The sequence below is a fragment of the Cetorhinus maximus genome, chromosome 4, assembly GCF_964194155.1.
Source record: "Cetorhinus maximus chromosome 4, sCetMax3.hap1.1, whole genome shotgun sequence".
Taxonomy (NCBI): Eukaryota; Metazoa; Chordata; class Chondrichthyes; order Lamniformes; family Cetorhinidae; genus Cetorhinus; species Cetorhinus maximus.
In genome coordinates this window covers 172,937,939-172,960,099 of record NC_135882.1, presented here as the reverse complement: position 1 = coordinate 172,960,099, position 22,161 = coordinate 172,937,939, and the positions used below count along the sequence as shown (strand labels likewise).

Genomic DNA, 22,161 nt, shown 5'->3' with positions numbered 1-22,161 from the left:
GATGCTGAACCACTCCTTTGTGCTGTAAATTAGACTAGCCTCTAGAGATGGAGGCTGGCTGCAAACATCACATCATTGAACTGCTCCTCCAACTCAATTCCAGGTTGAACAATGTTCTTCAGGCACTACATCACCAGCCACGCCTATGGACTCTGCTTTTCAGTATCTCAAGGACCTCTCCTCCCCAGTGTACTCAGTGCAATGAAATGCTGGCTCCATTATGTTGAATAAATATTCATGAAACCTTTTACTGCTTTAGGCTAAAATTTATACGGCACCATCAGAATTTAATTTCAGAGGAAATGATACAACGTGACACATTTCAAACACGGAGACCATTTCCTTTGGAAATCAGATACTTACTGGACTCGTTTTAAAATGAAAAAGGTACAACAATGCAGTACATAATTCTGTGGCATATTAAAAATTGATGGATATACCAGGTGTACCAAACGACAGTTAATTAGAAAGCGATGACAGGAATTCGTTAATAGGGCTTAACCTTGAGTAAAATGTGACAGAGGGGCATCTTGATAAAAATAAAATGGTGGGAAAATGTAAAAGGAGGAACAAAAATATTCTGCATGACAATCCATGCTTCTCAGGTAAATAAACTTGCAAGGCCAATTTCCTTGAATTTAGCCTGATAGGCCCCTCAATGATTCAATCCCTCACTATCGACAAGGCACAGGTCAGGAGTGAGATGGAATAGCCCCCACTTGCCTGGATGAGAGCAGCTCCCATAACACAAGAAGCTCCACACCATCCAGGACAAAGCAGCCCCGCTTGATTGGCTCCCCACCATTATTTACTCCCTCCACCACCATCACACAGTGGCAGCAAATGTGTGCCATCTAAAGATGCACTGCAGCAAATCTGAGGCTCCTTCGACAGCACCTCCCAAACTCTTGATCTCCACCACCCACATGGACAAGGGCAAGAATCATGCGGGATCACCGCCACCTGCAAGTCCCCCTCCAAGCCACACACCATCCTGACTTGGAACTATAATCGCTGTTCCTTCACTGTCGCTCGGTCAAAATCCTGCAACTCCCACCCTACACCACAGGGAATGCAGTGGTTCGAGAAGGCAACTCACAGCCACCACCTTCTCAAGGGCAATTAGGGTTGGGCAACAAATGCCACCGATGCTCACATCCAAGGAATAAATTTTTAAAAATCTCTATCCAGTGACCAGCCCCCACATTGGTTCATTATTAACTATTCAATGATCCAGCCCCTCATTAGCTCAATAGCTTTATCCAGCGACCTGTAGAGCTATAAAATTCCAGGATCAAACCCTGATTGTGTCTGGTTAGTGAAACTCAGTCAAGTGAAAGGTTGAAGGGAGGTCTGTCGGGAGGACATTCTGTATTTAGAGGAAGAGAGAAGGAAAGGAATTGGCTCGAGCGACTATTCCTGTGAGTGAGCATTATGGGAAGCTCATTCAGGCAAGTAGTGGATTAGAACAAAAACAGAGATTAGATTGCTGAAAACATTCTCCAGGCCAGCAACTGCTGTGCTGAGAACAGAAACGAGAGACTTAAACTTAGATAGCCCCTTTCACAGCCTCAGGACGTGCTTAACAGCCAATGAAGTACTTTTTGGGGTAAGTGTCACTTCTGTAATGTAGAAAAAGCAGCAACCAAGTTAGGCATAGTCAGATCCCACAAACAGCCAATGAACTAATGACCAGATCACCTGTTTTAGCCATATCGATTGAGGAATAAATATTGACCAGGATAGAGGGGAGAACTCCTCTGCAAAACAGTGAAACAGGATCTTTTACATTACTAGTCTTTTGCTGTCCCGGTGCTGCCCGATTGGATGAATGCACCCAGCATTGTCGGGACCTGCAGTTCCGATTTTGAGCCCTGTTTGAGGATCGGATAGGCTTTAACTACAATGACTTCGCCAGTCAAAGGTGACGCCCAACTTGCCTCACCCCAATATGGCCGCTTGTGTGAGGCATAAAAGGATCAAAATGTCACTGAAAGCTCACGCCAATGAGGAGCCAAAACCCAGGGGAGGATTAGAAGGAAGAAAATTGACCGAGAAAAATGGCCCATCAATGGTAAGAGAGGATATCTAGCCTGATGCCATAAGAGCAAATAAGGAACAACTATTTCGAGTGACAGGGAGGGTCAGTAACCAGAGGACAGCGATTTACGATGATTGGAAAAAGAAGCAAAAAGTTGAGAAGAATTTTAATATACTCAGAATGTTTTTATGGTCCAGAACACGTGGCCTGAAAGGGCGATGGAAACAGATTCAACAGTAACTTCAAAAGGGAATGGGCTAAATACTTGGAGAGAAAAAGTTTCAGGGGTACTGGGAGAGAGCGGGGGTTTTAGGAAGGGTGCGTCCAAGTACGTCTAGGAGTTTAGACTATGGATCGAGTACGAACATCAAAAACAGCGGGAGTTGGAAAGGACACACTGGAACAAACTCGAGGGGAAGATTGAAGTGGATGGTGTCACACTGGAGCAAATAGACAAGTTTGTCGATTTAAGGCAAAGGATAACAGAAGATGCCAGATGTGATGCCAAAGTCAGAAGAAGGATAGAGACAGCCAGGAGTAATTTTGTGAAGATGAAGGATGCGTTAACAGCGCGACAACTAGAAAAACTCATAAGATGCTGCAGTCGCTCCCCTCTCCTGTCTGCCTCAGAAACCTGGGCAATAAGTAAAGGTCTGTGGAAGAAAATGGAGGCCTTTGAAATACGGATGCTTGAAATTGAAAAAGAACTCAAAACGACATCCAAAGAAAACGTCAGCATTTCAGCTGTTCGATCAGAGCTGAAAAGCTGTAGAGATCTCTGCTCAAGGGCAAAGTGAAGGGCAGCAGAAAGAGTGCCCGAGGGGTAATTGGATGATGGGCACCACTCAGCAGTTGCAGACGAGCTACAGTGGACATGTGAGGATGGACGAGGGTGACACACCGTGACAGCAAACCTCCTGGTAGGAGTAGCTGTCAGCAGCAGTGTCTAAGTGGACAGGGTTTTTTCAATGAGGGACAGTGGGTGGGACCTTCCTCCCTGTATGGCTCGATGAGACCGTGCATGTAAATCAGAGAGGTTACTGTACCTAAGAGTCTGCTGCATGTATCGATCCGGGTCCTCAGCTGTGAAGACTGTGAGGAGCTTGCCTGCAGGAAGACCCTCTTCCTGCCTAATCAGTTTAGGATTTGGAACAAAATATGGACTCTCGTTCACATCAATAACGGTGATGGAGACAGTGGCGGTTGATTGAGGAGGAAGCTGAATGCCTTTTGTCAGAGGCACCTGATTTACAGCGATGACTGTCAGTACAAAGGCTCTGTTGGTTTCATAATCAATAGGCTGTGAGAGAGGGAACAAGAAAAAGAGAGTCTTAAAAAGATGCAAAAATAAGCCTCCATGAAAATAGTGCATGTCACTGCTAAACTGCTTTTAGCTTACAGTGTTTTTAATTCCTTATGACAGTGAAATGATACAAAAAAACATTTCCAGGACATAATTAACTTCTTAGAATGTTGACATCACAATATCAACAAATTAAGTAACACATCAAATATTTAGCGGGTCATCTTAAATAGCTGACCTTTATCAACATTGCAACTCTAATCCAACATGATCCCTGCGAGTAATGTGCTTTGCACAGTTATTTTAAAATATGCATGATTGCTACTATACAAGGGCTGCAGAAATAACCAGTTAATTCCCAGTATCAAGATGGAAAAGACTACAGGAAATCCTCTCTCATTCACAAAAAAAAATCTTCATTTATATAGCGCCTTTCACAAACACAGGACATCCCAAAGCGCTTTACAGCCCTTACTGAAGGGACGTAATGCAGGAAGTGCAGCAGCCAATTTGTGCACAGCAAGACACCATGAGGTCGTCTTGTGGCACAATGGGTAGCGCCCCTACCCCTGAGCTAGAAGCTCTGGGTTCAAGTCCCACTCCGGGACTTGATGGCCAAGGAAAGTGTGTAATGCGGCCAAACAGGCCGATTGTCAGCCTGTAAATCCTTCCAACAGACATACAGCAAGCACTAGGAGAGGGAGTGTCTCTCCTGGTCAGGCATGTTTGAAGCGGAATATACAGCCCCTCCAGTTATAGCCTCTGGTTTCAGGTTAGCGACTTGTTCCAGGTACTGCAAGCTAAGGATAACAGACGGAAGCCTGTGCCTTATCTGCCTTGTGCGTCTCTAGATGCAGGAAGTCTTCTAAGACTAAGGCCCCATGAGAACTAATGGGATAGTGACCAGGTTATTTAGCATCAGTTATGGCTCAGTTGGTAGCACTCTTGCCACTGTGTCAGAAGGTTGTGGGTTCAAGGCCCACCCCCAAAAGAGTTGAGCGCAAATAATGTATGCTGAACGGAGTGCTGCACTGTCAGAGGTGCCGTCCTTCAAAGAAATGTTAAACCAAATGCCTGCTCTCTCAGGTGGACGTTACAGATCCCAAACTACTACTTCCAAGAAGGGCAGGGGAGTTCTCCCTGACATCCTGGCCAATGTTTATCCCTCAATCAACATCCAAAAATAGATTATCAACAACACATTGCTGTTTGTGGGAGCTTGCTGTGCACAAAATGGCTGCCACGTTCCCTACGTTACAATGGTGACCACACTTCAAAAAGTATTTCATTAGTTGTAAAATGCTTTGGAAAGTCCCGGAGGTGGTGAGTTACAGAATATTAATGCAAATCTTTGTTTTGGGTAAATCAGTTTTTGTGATGTTGGTTAAGAGATAAACCTTGGCCCTGGACACCTGAGAGAACGTTCTGGTTCTTCTTCGAAATAATGCCATGGGATCTTTCATTGCCACACGTTAATGTCTGATCTGAAAGAGGGCAACACTCCTGCAGTACTGCATGGATTAGTGCTGGAGTGGGGCTTGAACTCTTAACCTTCTGTCTCTGCGGAGAGACTGTTACCCACCGAGCCACAGCTGACAAACCCATGACCTTCGTAACTAACTCAGCACCTGGCACCGTCATCGAATGGGTACATTAGTGCGAGTGGCTGGGTTACTGGGCTGTCAGTGACGGTAAACAAAGGGTTCAATTCAATTCTTACAATGGAGGCCTGAGAATCTGAATTCCGTTTCTTAAAGATGATGTGAAAATTACTTATCAGTTAAAGTGACCAATGAAAGCTTTCAGATTGTCTGAAATCACAACTAGTTCACTAATGCCCTTTAGGGAAGGAAATCTGCCATCCTTACCTGGTCTGGCCTGGCCTACATGTGACTCCAGACCCACAGCAACGTAGTTGACCCTTAAATGCCCTTTGGAATGGCCGAGCAACCCTCTTAGGTGCTGGAAACAGCTACTCAGGGCACCTAGGGGATGGTCAATAAACTTTGGCCTCGTCAGCAATGGCCACAACAGAGAGGCAAACAATCCTAACAAAGTCAAGTATCTTTAACTTTACACCCTTTGGTTTATCCTTGGGGAAGATAGTGGAATATAGCTTATTAGGACATCACACTGTTCACCTTTAAACAAAGTGAACTTGTATTGTGTTTAGAAACATGGCAGTACAGACCCCCCTTTCAGGAAGAGGAATAAAATGTGTCTGTGATCGAGGGTTTATGAGTACACATCAGACAGACTCTACTGGGCTTGTATTCCATTGGGTTTACAACATTAAGGACAATGAGCGAATGGGCAGGTTGCCTTATGAGGGAAGGTTGGACAGGTTAGGTTTGTATCCTCTGGAGTTTAGAGGAGTAAGAGGCGACTTGATTGGAAGTTTTAAGATCCTGAGGGGTCTTGACAGGGTGGATGTGGAGAGGATGTTTCCTCTTGTGGGAGAATCTAGAACTAGGGGTCACTGCTTAAAAATAAGGGGTCGCCCATTTAAGTCAGATGAGGAGAAATGTTTTTTCTCTCAGAGGGTCATAAGCCTTTTGAACTCTTCCTCAAAAGGCAGGGGAAGCAGAGTCTTTGAATATTTTTAAGGCAGAGGTGGATAGATTCTTGATTAACAAGGGGGTGAAAGATTATTGGGGGTAGTCAGGGAGATTACAATCAGATCAGCCATGATCTTATTGAATGGCAGAGCAGGCTTGAGGGGCCGAGTGGCCTACTCCTGCTCCTAATTTGTATGTTGGTCTAATTGAGGTGTTTAAATGATTAAAAGGAATCCAATGGGGCAGAGAGAGAGAAACTATTTCCTCTTTGAGGGGGGTCAGAACAAGGGGATTTTTGTTTGGGAAGGGTAATAGAGGATTACAGGATCCTAGAGGCTGATGTGTGGAGTTAAGATATAGATCAGCCATAACCTAACGATTGAGGTTCGAGGGGCTGAACGGCCTCTTCCTGTCCCTAGTTAAAATTTAGTGAGCACGGCTAGGGGGTTGGATGGCGCACTTTAAAATGGTTCTTTTATTGTAAGGGCTGCGAGCCATTTACAGGAGCCTTTGGAAAAAACGGAACTTGGCTATATTTTCACTGGAAATTTGTACTGAGAAGACATCACTTAAAATTTCAGAACACTTCCGTTTATGGAACAACGTACAGGGAGTCTCACTTCCTGCCTGGAATGTTCTTCAACATTCCGAAATATAGTACTTGAACATCATTAATCCGTTTCTAAACCATCTCCCCAACCGCTCTAAATTCTGAAGCAAACAAGTGATTCAATAATGTCACACACACACAAACAGGAACATTTGGATAAGTTAACAAGTACAAGCTCATTATTTTGCAGCTTAATAGGCAAGAATCCCTTTTCACTCAGGGGCTCGAGCTAATGTACCAGATTGGATCCAGGGATGTGGGACTGAACTGGGTGGGTAGATTGGAGAAGCTGCAGTCGTTCTGTTTAAAGAGAAGGTGGAGAGGAGATTTTGAAGTGTTCAAAATGGTGAGAAAAGGCATGTAAGAAAGGCAAGGTTACAGTGATCATGGGGGATTTCAATATGCAGGTAGACTGGGAAAATCAGGTTGGTAGTGGATCCCAAGAAAACGAATTTGTGGAATGTCTACGAGGTGGCTTTTTGGAGCAGCTTGTGGTGGAGCCCACTAGGGAACAGGCAATTCTAGATTTAGTGATGTGTAATGAGGCAGATTTGATAAGGGAGCTTAAGGTGAAGGAACCCTTAGGAGGAAGTGACTATAATATGATAGAATTTACCCTGCAATTTGAGAGGAAAAAGCTGGAATCAGATGTAACGATATTACAGTTGAATAAAGGCAACTACAGAGGCATGAGGGAGGAGCTGGCCAGAATTGACTGGGAGATGAGCCTAGCAGGAAAGACAGTGGAACAGCAATGGCAGGAGTTTCTGGGAGTAATTTGGGAGACACAGCAAAAATTCATCCCTAGGAAGAAGAAGCATACTAAAGGGAGGACAAGGCAACCATGGTTGACAAGGGAAGTCAGGGACAGCATAAAAGCTAAAGAGCAAGCACACAATGTGGCGAAGAGCAGTGGGAAACCAGGGGGTTGGGAAGCCTACAAAGACCAACAGAGGACGACTAAAAAAGAATTAAGGAGGGAGAAGATTAAATATGAGGGTAAACTAGCCAGTAATATAAAAGAAGATTGCAAGAGTTTTTTTTTTAAAGATATATAAAGGGTAAGAGAGAGGCAAAAGTGGACATTGGGCCGCTGGAAAATGACGCTGGAGAAGTAGTAGTGGGGAACAAAGAAGTGGCGGAGGACCTGAATAGGTACTTTGCATCAGTCTTCACAGTGGAAGACACGAGTGACATCCCCAATGTTCAAGAGAGTCGGGGGGCAGAGGTGAGTATGGTGGCCATTACCAAGGAGAAGGTGCTAGGAAAACTGAAAGGTCTGAAGGCGGATAAATCACCTGGACCAGATGGATTATACCCCAGAGTTCTGAAGGAGATAGCTGAAGAGATAGTGGAGGTGTTAGTGGTGATCTTTCAGGAATCACTGGAATCAGGGAGGGTCCCTGAGGACTGGAAAATCGCTAATGTAACCCCCCTGTTTAAGAAGGGAGTGAGGCAAAAGACGGGAAATTACAGACCGATTAGCCTGACCTCGGTCGTTGGTAAGATTTTAGAGTCCATTATTAAGGATGAGATTTCAGAATACTTGGAAGTGTATGTAAAATAGGGCAACGTCAGCATGGTTTCATCAAGGGGAGGTCATGCCTGCCAAATAGAATTCTTTGAGGAGGTAACGAGTAGGTTAGACAAAGGAGAGCCAATGGATGTTATCTACTTGGACTTCCAGAAGGCCTTTGACAAGGTGCCACACAGGAGGCTGTTGAATAAGGTAAGAGCCCATGGTGTTAGAAGCAAGGTACTAGCATGGATAGAAGATTGGCTGTCTGGCAGGAGGCAGAGAGTGGGGATAAGGGGGTCCTTCTCAGGATGGCGGCCGGTGACTAGTGGAGTTCCGCAGGGGTCAATGTTGGGACCACAACTTTTCACTTTATACATTAATGATCTAGATGAAGGAACTGAGGGCATCCTGGCTAAGTTTGCAGATGATACAAAGATAGGTGGAGGGACAGGTAGTATTGAGGAGGTGGGGAGGCTGCAGAAGGATTTGGCCAGGTTAGGAGAATGGGCAAAGAAGTGGCAGATGGAATACAACGTGGGGAAGTGTGAGGTCATGCACTTTGGTAGGAAGAATAGAGGCATGGACTATTTTCTAAATGGGGAGAGAATTCAGAAATCTGGAGTGCAAAGGGACTTGGGAGTCCTAGTCCAGGATTCTCTTAAGGTTAACTTGCAGGTTGAGTCAGTAGTTAGGAAGGCAAATGCAATGTTGGCATTTATTACGAGAGGACTAGAATATAAAAGCAGGGATGTGCTGCTGAGGCTTTATAAGGCTCTGGTCAGACCACATTTAGAATATTGTGAGCAATTTTGGGCCCTGTATCTCAGGAAGGATGTGCTGGCCCTGGAGAGGGTCCAGAGGAGGTTCACGAGAATGATCCCAGGAATGAAAGGCGTAACGTATGAGGAACGTTTGAGGACTCTGGGTCTATACTCGATGGAGTTTAGAAGGATGAGGGGGGATCTGATTGAAACTTACAGAATACTGAAAGGCCTGGATAGAGTGGACGTGGGGATGATGTTTCCATTAGTAGGCGAGACTAGGACCCGAGGGCACAGCCTCAGAGTAAAGGGAAGACCTTTAGAACAGAGATGAGGAGAAACTTCTTTAGCCAGAGAGTGGTGAATCTATGGAATTCATTGCCACAGAAGGCTGTGGAGGCCAGGTCATTGAGTGTGTTTAAGACCGAGATAGATAGGTTCTTGATTGGTAAGGGAATCAAAGGTTACGGGGAGAGGGTGGGAGAATGCGGTTGAGAAACTTATCAGTCATGATTGAATGACGGAGCAGACTCGATGGGCCGATTGGCCTAATTTCTGCTCCTATGTCTTATGGTCTTATGGGTCTGGACAGAGTGGATAGGGAGAAACCCTACCCTTTGGCGGGAGAGTTGAAAACATTTGAACGCTGATTTGAACTGATTTACAAAAGAGCCAGAGGTGACACGAGGGAAAAAAACTCTTTTACGCAGAGAGTGGTTAGGATCTGGAATGCACTGCCCGAGTGTGCAGCAGAGGTAGATTCAACCGTGGTTTTCAAAAGAGGATTGGAGAATTATTTGAAGAGCAAAAAAAATTGCAGGGCTATGGGGAAAAGTGTGGGTGAGTGGGACTAGACGAGTCCCTCTTCCAGAGGGGGCAACATGGACACAATGGGCTGAATGACCTCCTTCTGTGCTGTAAATTTAACCAAGTTCACTTTACCACATGACAAATTTAGTATCTTATAGCTTTGATGAGCTCTGCAAATGGCAAATGTGTTTTTTTAATAACTGGTGAAATTTTAATTAATCCTTTTAGAAGAATTACAGTAATGACAAGGCCCAATGTCCCGTGCTCTATGATGCACCATAACTTCACAAATCCTAAAAAAGGGTTACGATCTATTGAACTACTTTTGAAATATCGGGAAAAACTCAGCAGGCCTGACAGCATCTGCGGAGAGGAGCACAGTTAACGTTTCGAGTCCGAATGACTCTTCATCAGAACTAAGGAAAAATAGAAAAGGTGAAATATAAGCTGGTTTAAGGTGGGGGTGGGACAGGTAGAGCTGGATAGAGGGCCAGTGATAGGTGGAGATTGCCAAAAGATGTCACAGACAAAAGGACAAAGAGGTGCTGACGGTGATATGACCCAAACCTCCCTGTCGCTTGCCATTTCAACACTCCACCCTGCTCTCATGCCCACATGTCCGTCCTTGGCTTGCTGCAATGTTCCAGTGAAGCTCAACGCAAACTGGAGGAACAGCACCTCATCTTCCGACTAAGCACTTTACAGCCTTCCGGACTGAATACTGAGTTCAACAATTTTAGATCATAAACTCTCTCCTGCCATCCCACCCTCCTTTTCCAATAATTTATATATATTTTTCTTTTCCCACCTATTTCCATTATTTTTAAATGTATTTCCATCCATTGTTTTATCTCTACCGTTTAGCCTATTTCGATCCCTTACCCCCACCCCACCCCCACTAGGGCTATCTGTACCTTGCTCGTCCTGCTTTCTACCCTTAATGTCACCATTAGCACATTTCTTAGCTGATATCATCACCGTCAACATCTCTTTATCCTTTTGTCTATGACATCTTTTGGCAATCTCACCTTTGCCTCCACCTATCACTGGCCCTCTATCCCCTGGTCCCACCCCCCCTTAAACCAGCTGAAATTTCACCTCTTTTCTATTTTTCCTTTGGTCTGATGAAGAGTCATTCGGACTCGAAACGTTAACTGTCTTCCTCTCCGCTGATGCTGTCAGACCTGCTGAATTTTTCCAGGTATTTTTGTTTTTGTTTTGGATTTCCAGCATCCGCAGTTTTTTGCTTTTATTTTACTTCTGAAATATGTTCTGCCTGTAAACGTGGGCAGCTAATTTGCTGCACAGCAGGGCTCCACAGACAGAAAATTAGACAACTGACCAGTTAATCTGGCCCATTGCATCTTCCACCACTTGCATCCACTGTATTCATTTCACCCATTAACAGAACTAATTGAATACTTTGGAAAAGATTCCCAGTTTTACAGCTTACATTTAATCGTTCATAATAAATTATACAACTCCATTTAGAATTTGCACTGTTACAGATGATTAAAAAAAAAACAATTATTCCAAAATCTGACAAAAGACAAAATCCTGGAAAAAATAAGAATCCATCTTGATAAAGGCCTCCAACCAGAAATGTAACCTATTTTTCACCTGCAGATACTCAGGGACATAAGCAAGAAGAGCAGGAGTAGGCCATTCAGCCCATTGAGCCTGCTTCGCCATTCGATAAGATCATGGACTGCGGTCTCAATTCTACTTTCTTCCCTGGCCCCCCGTGTCCCTCGATTAAAAATCTGTCTAACTCGGCCTTGAATCTATTCAATGGCCCAGCCCCCATTGCTCACCGGGGAAGAGAATTCCACAGAAAAACGTTTGCTTAAAATAAAAAAGGGTCTTAAAAAAATGGGAGACCCCCCCTAGTTCTAGATTCCACCATGAGGGGAAACATCCTCTCAGCATCTACCCTGTCAAATCTCCTCAGGATAAGGTCACCTCTCAGTTCTTCTAAACTCCAATGAGTACAGGCCCAGCCTGCACAAACTTTCTTCAAATTGACCCAGATACTGACAGGCATCTCTTGCATTTTCTGTTTTTATTGTCGTCAGGGAGGTTCAAGGCTGGTTTGGTGTTTGAAACCTAACTTGTGGGTGACCAAGCTGCTTCTGGCCTTCGGTTTCCAATTCTGGCAACGGAGCGAGAGTGGGAATGGAGTGGCATTAGTGCAACAGCACAGCAACAGCACCATTCCCTAAAGGACTAAAAATGGGTATTGGAAAACAGGGAGAGACTTCAGAACCTGGAAGCAGATTAGAGCAATTTTCTAGAGGGGCCAAGCTCCAAGGCGTAGCGAGATGGGAAAACATCTGAAGTTATATTCTTGTTACATACAGTTCTGGCCAGACCCCCTAAAACAATTGAAAGAACTTGACAGTTTCTCTCGAACTACCCATTTCCTCTGGTGGTGGTGGTGGTGGTGGGGGGGGGGAGAGAGGGAGAGAGAGAGAGAGAGAGAGAGAGAGCGAGAGAGAGAGAGAGAGAGAGAGGAGAGAGAGAGAGAGAGAGCGAGTCTAGAGCAAGGATGCATAGCCTTGAAATTCGAGCCAGGCCATTCAGAGGTGATGTCAGGGTGCGCTTCTTCACAGAGGGGTAAGAGGTGGCATGATGGTATCGTCACTAGATCGATAGTCCAGAGACCCCAGGGTAATGCTCCGGGGACCCGGGTTCAAATCCCACCACGGCAGATGGTGTAATTTGAATTCAATAAAAATCTGGAATTAAAAGTCTAGTGATGACCATGAAACCATCGCCGATGGTTAAAAACCCATCTGGCTCACTAATGCCCTTTGGGGAAGGAAATCTGCCATCCTTACCTCCATGTGACTCCAGACCCACACCAATGTGGCTGGCTCTTAAGGGCAATGGCCATAATTGCCGTTCTAACCAAGAACGAATATAAAAAAAAAGGTAGTGGGAATGTGGAGGCTGGGGACCTAACTGAAAATTTGAAAACTGGGATTGACAGTCTCAGAATAAGGGAGAAATTCTTTGGAATTCTCTACCCTGGAGGGCTGAGGACGACAGACAGATAGATTTTTGGATGCTAAGGGAATGAAAGGATAGGGCAGGAAAGGGGAGTTGAGGCAGAAGATTAGCCATGACCTTACTGAATGGACAGCAGAGCAGGCCAAATGGCCTACTCCAGTTCCCATTATGTCCAAGGCAGGTAGACGAAACTGAACGGTGGGAAAAAAGGTCCAAGGGGGCTGAATGGCCATCTCCTGTTCCTTTCCCTTTACGAATTTTGATTATAAAGGAAGGAGTGGCTTTGTTCGTTTGTCAGGCATACTGTTTTGACTCTGCGCAGGATACAGTTATATTTATCTGCCCCTGGGTGGGGGAATCCTCCCCGGTGTCCTGGCCAATATTTTATCTCTCAACCAACATCTCAAAAAAAGAAGTGATTATCTGGTCACGCTGCCATTTGTGGGATCTTGCTGTGTATCAGTGAGCCGCCATGTTTCCTACATTCTTAAAGTGACTACACTTCAAAAAAAAAATAAAATTGCTTCACGCGTTGGGACATCAAGTTGGCGAAAGGCGTTATATAAATACAAGTTCCTTCTTGTGTGCTGACTCAAGTCAGCTCATAAAAGATATACAACATAAGGTTTTGGTTGTGGAAACTTGCTGGGAGAGCTCAGAAGCCAAACTACATCCGCGAGAGATGGAAAACACTATTTCCGCATTGAAAAACAAAAGCACAAACACATTCATATTCAACAGAGGCACATTTCTCCACCACGTGGCCTTATTTTCTAGGTGAGGTTATGTGAAGAGAGTTACTCAGGGGTTTCAAACAAAAACTAATATTTTAAAAATGGGATTTTATAAAATCAATTATTTTCAGTTCGTAGCCCTATTTACCCACGCATAATTTAAAATGAAGCCCATTTACATGGTGCGGGCAAAGAAACATTGGGTTTCCAAGAAGCTTCAGGGAAAGATCGAGATGTCCCACTATTAGAGTTACCAGCCCTCCAGTACTGCCCTGGAGGACTCCAGGTATTAATGATTTAGGGTCGAATTTTCAAACGGTGGGATTGGAGGTCATCAGGTTACCCACCGTTGGATGGAGCACTGGTCTCCCCACATGGTCCTGCCTCCGGGCTATTCTCATTCCTGGGACGCTAAAGGGCTTATTCAGGCCGGTCAGCAGAACTTTGCTGTAATTTTCCGTCTACCGAGAGGGATCCTTCCCCCACCGCCACTCAGCTCCCACATGGGCCACAGGCCTGCTGGTTGTCCAGTGGAGGGGCTGACTCTCCAGGATGGGCGACCTGGCAGTTTTGGCCCTTTGCTAATTTTCAATTTTTTTTTATTTTAAAAAAAAAACATCTCTACAGAGCCACCTCTGTCTCGAGGCACCTTCTTGTCCTCCCACCTCTGGGCAGGGCAGCCGCCAATGTGTCACTGCTATGGAGGGCCTTCTATTGGCACTCCAGCCTCAGGATCCCACCCACTGTCCTCAATTGGTCAAGTGGACACTCTGTCCAGTGATTGGTCAGAACACTATTGCTAGCACCACCTGAGAGAAAAAAATGGAGGGGCATTAAAGAAAAAAAAAATCAGGGTGGCAGGAGGTCCTCAGGAGGTAGTTGTCCCTGCCCTTTTGCAAATCATCCCAGGCCCAGGCACGGGTCCCACGCTCAGGGTTACAAGCAATGGAACCAGTGACTTTTTTAGTTGTGATGGGGGTAAGAGCTAGAACCATGAGGTACAACAGCAGGCGGAGAATCCTTCAGGAAGAGGACTTGTTCCCATTAAGCGCAAACGAGGAAGGCACTGGGAAGACATCTCACGTGTTCTTTTCCCAAGTTATAATGCTCCTTGAGGTTGAAAATGGGAGGGTCCTACATGTAACTGAAGAGGCAAGCGGAGGACCACCAGGGGTGCAGAAATGAGCAGAGGACCTGCCCAAAGATGGAAAGTGTTTTGATAACATTTTGCGATAAAACTCCAGACGTCATCAATGACCTTCCTTCCATCATAAGGTCAGAAGTGGGGATGTTCGCTGATGATTGCACCATGTTCAGCACCATTCGCAACTCCTCAGATACTGAAGCAGCCCATGTCCAAATGCAGCAAGACCTGGACAGTGTCCAGGCTTGGGCTGACGAGTGGCAAGTAACATTCGCGCCACACAAGTGCCAGGCAATGACCATCTCCAACAAGAGAGAGTCTAACCATTCTCTCTCTCGCCATTATGCAACAGGTGAAAGGTTTTTTAGCTTGATTCTGAAACAGAAACACATCACTCACCTTGACAACTGTTACCAGACCATCATTACTGACCGGATCAGTGGGCACAGCAAAGTGACCTGTAGGATCTCCGCCAGTTATTTTGTAAACGGCATTCCATGCTGCCGTGTGAGGGTGATCCTTATCAGTTATCGTCAGGTTGGATATGATGATATCGATCCTATTTTCCGGTACTTCTCCATAGAACTACAAACACAAAACGAAACAGGTTAAGCTGCTACATGATGAAATAAGTGCCCGTTTTAAACCTAAATCAATCTGCGTTCCGAAAATTTAATTTTCGGATCTGTTTAACAGAGGACGCTTTTCTGGCCATCTCACTGAAACCTACAAGGTTCAGAAGGGGTTTGACAGGGCGGACGCGGAGTGGTCGTTTCCACAAGTCGGAGATTCTAAAACACGGGGGCCACAGTCTCAGGATAAGGGGCCGATCGTTTAGGACCGAGGTGAGGAGTAATTTCTTCACTCAAAAGGGTTGCGAATCTTTGGAATTCTCTACCTCAGGAGGGTCGTGGATGCTCCATCCTTAAATACGTTTAAGGCTGGGATAGATAGATTCTGGTCTCCGAGGGAATTAAGGGATACGGGGAGCGGGCGGGAAAATGGAGCTGAAGCCCAAGGTCAGCCATGGTTGTACCGAATGGTGGAGCAGGCTCGATGGGCCGTGGGGTCTACTCCTGCTCCTTTCACTGTGTTCCTGTGAGCGACGCCCACATCCCATAAACGAATAAAACACAATCGGAGGTGTTGAGGTTTAAAGGGGAACGTACAGCATGTCTTTTTTTCGTAAACGCTACTGCACTTTTCATTGAATCATACATCATACACAAGGCCAGTCAACCCGTTGCATCTCTGCCAGCTCTTTGAATGAGTTGTCCAATTAGTCCTGCGCATCCTTCCCTCCAATCCCCCCTCCCCCACCAACACTCTTACAATATCCCCCTCCCCACCCCAACTCTCCCTTAAATGATTTATCCAATTCCCTTTAGAAATTTACTACCGAATAAAAGTCTTCCACTGTCTTTTAGTCAGCACGTTCCAGATCACACTAACTCTCGTAGCGAAAATAGATTCTCACCTCCGCTCCCCCCCACCCCCCCACCCCCTTTTGGTTCTTTTGCCAAGAACCTTAAATCTAGGTATCTGGGCTGGCACCTGTTCAGTCCATCTTGCCCATCAAAGTTCGTCAGGGCCCCCCACCCCCCGAATGAACCCTCAGTTTAGTTGTTTGCACACCAGAGCGCAGCTTGGTGTCTGCTGCAGAACACCTAAGTGCACTGCCAGTTTCCCCACACAGACTATCCCAAGATCGGAGAGAGATTCTTCCTTAAAAAGCTAATTACGGTAATAATCCGGGGAAAAAAAAAAACCCCTCCCATCTTAATGCCGCAAGAGCACACGGGAGTTACACCGAAAATAAAGATCAGGAGCCCTTGACAAGATAGTTATTCAGGTGGCATCTTGGGTGCTGCTTGATTGATAATCCCTCCTTCTCAAGAGATCACCGGCTTGTGAGCTATTTTAATTAAAACCACCACCGCCGCTGACAACCGTGGCACTCTAGAATATCTATTATGTTCTTGTTTACTCTGCAGTTTAAGGGGAACATGAAATTTGCAGGACACGCGAGTCATGTACCCGCAACAAACTGTTCCGGTTTTAGCAACTGAATCGATCAATGAGATTATCAGGCAATTCATCTGCCTGACAGAAATGAGTGCGGAGAAATCTATTCAGCCCCTTGTGTCTGTGCTACTGTACCAAGTGAAGCTTTCACTGTAATCCCATTTCCCTTATCCCTTGTTATAGTCTTCCCTTTCAATGCTTATCCGATTGCTTTGTATAGCCGGCCTCTGCCTCAATTGCTACAAGGTGACTTGTCCCCCATACTCTCAAGACAAAATGAACTCTCGACTTCCTTCCAGTGATAATCCAGGGTTTATCCCACTTGTTATCAGTTTGCCAAGTGCCGTAAACAATCCTTACACTTCCCACCCCCTCAAAAGCTGCCGTACGTTTTGAAGACATAATCCACCTCTGGCAATGGAACCAGGCCGCGCACAGGTTCCAGGACACTGAATGGCAGAACGATACAACACAGGAGGTGGGGGGGGGGCCATTCAGCCCACAATGTGGGTGCTGGCTCTTTGAAAGATCCACCCAATTATCGCCACTCCCCTGTTCTTTGCCCCAGGGCCCAGAAAATTCCCCTCCCCCCACCCCACCCCACCCCACCGTCAAATATTTACACCCTTACTCCTGCGGAAGAGAGAGAGAGAGAGAAAAGGCTGAAACATGTATTTCGAAAATCCCTCGATGGAAGCCAGGCCGACTCGATTCTTACCGTCGCAGTAGTGAATTCGGGCGGGTTGTCGTTGACGTCGGTAATTTTGATGACAGCGGTCGCAGTGTTGGAGAGGCCATACGTTGGGCTTCCCTCCATGTCAGTAGCTTGAATTATTAACGTGTACTGTGGAACTTTCTGTAAGCGGGGGGCAAGGGTTGTAGGGAAGAGCAGGGAAAGAGAATTAAAATGAGAAACGTGCAACCATTAACTCCTAACCAATCGCCACAGAGGACTCGCATCAATTCCAACAGAGCAAAAAATCTCTTTTGTCCTTCCCAATGAAGGGGCTTCCCAATATCGCTACGAAACTCTATAGGTTGCAATATGTCTTATGGTGACATTTTGCCGCCCTCTGGGACAGGGTTTCCAGTCGGCGTGCGGGGGCGGGGCCCGACACGCTCTGATGCGTAAAACGACGATGGCGTCGAGCGTCTGTCCCGACGTCCTCGTGCTCTCTCGCGATGTTTTGTTCGGCGGGCGGGCGCCGATACGTAACTGGCCTGTTAAGGAAGTGATTAAGGGAATTGTTGACGTTGCCCTGTCTGACCTTAAGAGTTGGCGGGACAGGCGAAAAAGGCCAAGCGGCCTTTGGGTTTTTTTTTTATAAGGAAACCTCATCCACAAGTGGGATGAGGTTTCCTAAAGCTTTTATTACTTAAATAATTTTTTTTTTTTTCGCAAAACATAAAAACATGTCCCATCTCATGGGACTGGGTCACATGCTCCGTGCCTCAGGGAAATTGAAGCGCTCTTTTGCATGCGTGTGCGTGTGTGTGAACTGCGCACCAGGCCCACTCTCCCTCCCCCATCCCGCACCGGTAGCGAGCGCGACCGTTCGCGTCTTACGCTGGGCGCGGGCCTTAATTGGTCCGCCCGGGCAAAATGGCGGCGTGGAGCCGATCGCGGGTGGCGATCAGCTCCGCAATTGCCCCCGCCCGCCCACCCACCGACCGTCTGAAAGATTCAGGCCCTGGAAACTGGACACAGAAGCAGATCCTTCAGCCCAAGCGACCCATGCTCGCTGCCCATCCCACCCAAGTGGGGATCGCTATGGTAAACTATCTGTTGACAAATACTGCAAGAGGGAGGGGAGGGGAGGAGTGCAGAGAGGACAGACGGTCAGGAAGGACCAGAAGGAGACTTGAAAGACAAGGCATATTATTCCTTTTCGAGTAGACCCTCTATGAGTCTCATTTTAATGTGGAGCAATCAAAAACTGGATCGTTATGCAATCCCATCCCATTAAAATGACAGAATGGGATTTCCTAAAGGGCTTTAGGAAATCCAAAACAGGGGCTAAGAACGTCCAAACCTTCCCACAAACACAACACTCTCGTGTTACAGCGACATCTCCTTATACAATAGGCGAACTGTGCCAGTATTTCCAGTTTCAGATAAAAGGTGCCCTGTGCATAAACCTGGACAGATAAAAAAAAAGCCGCTCCAAAAAAAAAAGGGTTCAATCCGATAAGCGGAAATTTAAAACCCGCCGTTTTTTCTAAATGGAATGTTTGACAAATTCAAAAGGGCCAAGGAAAATTAAAAAGCCTCCCTTCATTGAAACACAGCAGACTATAAGCAGCTTTAAACACCTCTTCCCCCCGTTCCGTGTTGTCTAAAGTTTCATCCTTTGTACGTTCATTAAGAAACATTTCAACACTCCCAAAACGCATTGTGGACAGGGCTGGTATCAATAACGCTGAAAACTGCTCGTTTGGCCCAAAGCCCAAAAGGCTTCAATGTTCACGTTTAACAGCTGTTTCCCTTTCCAGTGAGACCTATTCAGGTGCAGGTTGCTAGGTAACAGGCAGATCACTAACACCATGAATTGTGCGCGCACAAAAAGCGGCCAGTCCTTTTTCTAAACCCCAAACCTTTTCCCCCCCCCTCTCCCCACCTCCGGCAACAAAAGCAAAGGATCCCTCAAGGTGCTATTATCAGGGAAAATTCCACCCCGTTGACAGGCTTTGGCCACAGGTATACACCGACCCACTGGTTTGTCACGGAGCAGAGCTCCAGGTTTCATTCTCCTCCCCCCCAAGGAATCTGGTATCACTTTCCCGACGGTGGACAATTTAAAAAAAGGTCAGACCATCTGGATCCATCAAGGGGGAGAAATGCAATCACAGCCTCTCACAGTGACCAGTTACTGCTTTATACACCTTTATCCTTTCCCTTAATGCCATTCTGGTCCAAGAATTAGAGGAGCAGTTATAATCCAATATGTTCAGGAGGACTTTCTACAACAACATGTTGCCAGTCCAATGAGAAAGGAGGCGTTGCTGGACCTGTTTCTTGGGAAGGAGCTGGACCATGTGGATCAGATGTCAGTAGGGGAACAATTAAGAGGGCAGTGATGATTGTATCGTAAGGTTTAGGTTGGCTACGGAAAAGGACAAAGAACAATCTAGAACAAGGATGATTACTCTGGGGAAAGCCGGCTTCAATGGGACAAGGGTGGATCTGACCCAGATAAATTGGAGCCAAAGACTGACAGGCAAAACTGTAACTGAACAATGGGCTGTCTTTGAAGAGGAGGTTGTTCAGATGCAAGTCAATGTGTATAATGCGTATTCCCACGAAGGGGGGAAAAGGTGGGGCAAACAAGTCCAGAGCTCCCTGGATGACGAAAGGGATAGAGATGGAGTTGAAGAAGAAGCGTGCTTATGACAGATGTCGGGTGGATAATACAGCCAAGGGCTAGGCCGAACATAGAAGGTTCAAAGGGGAATTAAAAAAAAGCAGATAAGAGAAGCAAAGGGAGAGTATGGGAAGAGACTGGCAGCTAATATAAAAAGGGAACCCAAAGCTCTTCTATAGGGAGATAAGTAATAAAAGGATGGCAAAGGGAGGATTGGGGCCGATCAGGGAGCAAAAAGGGAATTCACGCTGGATGCAGGGGCTGAGGTATTAAACAAATACTTTGCGTCTGTCTTTACCATGGAAGATGCTGCTGCCCAGGTTGTGGTGAAAGAGGAGGCAATTCAGACACTTAACGGGTTTAACATTGGTGAGGTGATATTATTGATAAAGGCACCAGGGCCAAATGGGGTCCATCCAAGGATACCGAGGGCAGCGAGAGTGAAAATTGTGGAGGCACTGGCCATAATCTTCTAGTCTTCCTTAGACAGTGCCAGAGGACTGGAGAATTTCAAATATAACACCCTTGTTTAAAAAAAAAGGGCGTAAAGATAAGCCCAGCAACTACAGGCCAGTCAGTTTAACCTTGCTGGTGGGGAAACTTCTAGAAACAATAATTCGGGACAAAATGAATAATCACTTGGGCAAAAGTGGATTAATTAAGGAAAGCCAGCATGGATTTGTTAAGAACAAGTTGTACTTAATTAACCTGCTTTGAGTTTTTTTGAGGAGGTAACAGAGAGGGTCGATGAGGGCAATGCGGTTGATGTGGTGTACATGGACTTCCAAAAGGCATTTGGTATAGTGCCACACAACAGGCTTGACCAAAGTTATAGCGCGTGGGATATAAGGGACAGTAGCAACATGGATACAAAATTGGCTGAGTGACAGGAAACAGTAGCGGTTTTTCAGGCTGGAGGAAGGTTTGTGGTGGAGGTTCCCCAGGGGTCAGTGTTGGGACCCTTACTTTTCCTGACCTAGACCTAAGTGTACATAGCACAATTTCAAGGTTTCCAGATGATACGAAATTTGGAAGCATTGCGAACCATGAGGAGGACAGTGTAGAACTTCAAAAGGACATAGACAAGTTGGTGAAATGGGTGAACAAGCGGCAGATGGAATTAGAATCAGAGAAGTGTGAAACAATTCATTTTGATAGGAAGAATCTGGAGCGACAATATAAAATAAAGGGTTCAATTCTAAGGAGCAGAGTGTCCATGAACTTCCAAAACTTGATTAAGTGCCGCACAAAAGACTTGCGAGCTCATGGAATAAAAGGGATGGTGGCGGTAACAGTGGGTGTATATGTGCATAAATCATTGAAGGTGGCAGAACAGGTAAGAGAGCAGTTAATAAAGCCTACAGCACCCTAGGCTTTATCAATAGATGCATTGAATATAAAAGCAAAGATGTTAAACTTTGATAAAACACTTGTTTGGCCTCAGTTGCAGTGTTGTGTCCAATTCTGGGCGCCACACTTTAAGGGAGGATGTCAAGGCATGAGACACGGTACAGAAGTGTTCACAAAAGTGGTTCTAGGGACAAGGAACTTCATTAAGAGGGTAGATTGGAGAAGTTAGGACTGTTTTCCTTGAGAAGAGAAGACTGAGAGGAGATTTGATAGAGGCGTTCAAAATCATAAGTGATCGGGCAGAGTAGATAGGGGGAAACTGTTCCCATTGGTGGAAGGATTGAGAACCAGAGGGTTCTGCCCGAGTGTGTGGAAGCAGGTTTAGTCAAAGCATCAAAGAGGGAATTGGATTACCATCCGAATGCACAGGGTTGTGGGAAGGAAGGAGGGTGGCACTAGATAAAATGCTCCTATGGAGCAGTTCAAACATGATGGGCTGAATGGCCTCCTTCTGCACTGTTACATAACTATGATTCTGTCTGTGCATCTTACACCCATCAGCCCCACCCAGCTAATATATTTAGAGTTTGGCCTTTTATCGTAGAAACAGGAGATTAGTCAATCCCTTGAGCCTGGACCACCATATAACTGGCTCATGGGTTTGCCTGTATCTCAACTCTGTTTACCCATCTTCACTCAATAACCTTTAATACCTTTATCCAACAAAAATCTACCATTGCTGTTGGGAGATTTTTCAATTGACCACTAGCCTCAGCAACCTTTTTGCTGAGGGATGGAGGGGGTGGAAGAAGACCATAAGACAGGAGCAGAAATTAGGCCATTCGGCCCATCGAGTCTGCTCCGACATTCAATCATGGCTGATAAGTTTCTCAACTCCATTCTCCCGCCTTCGCCCCGTAACCTTTGATCCC

General features: G+C 45.8%; 1 protein-coding gene across 1 annotated transcript in view; it reads right to left on the bottom strand.

Moving 5' to 3' along the window:
* Positions 1-22,161, bottom strand: part of LOC144680039 (cadherin-2-like) — a 183,427-nt gene that overhangs the window by 33,259 nt on the left and 128,007 nt on the right. The window contains exons 8-10 of the mRNA XM_078541142.1: positions 17,236-17,373; positions 14,892-15,077; positions 3,088-3,341 (exon numbers count right to left, since the gene is read on the bottom strand). Coding sequence (XP_078397268.1) covers positions 3,088-3,341; positions 14,892-15,077; positions 17,236-17,373 — 578 coding nt within the window. The remainder of the gene's footprint in view (positions 1-3,087; positions 3,342-14,891; positions 15,078-17,235; positions 17,374-22,161) is intronic.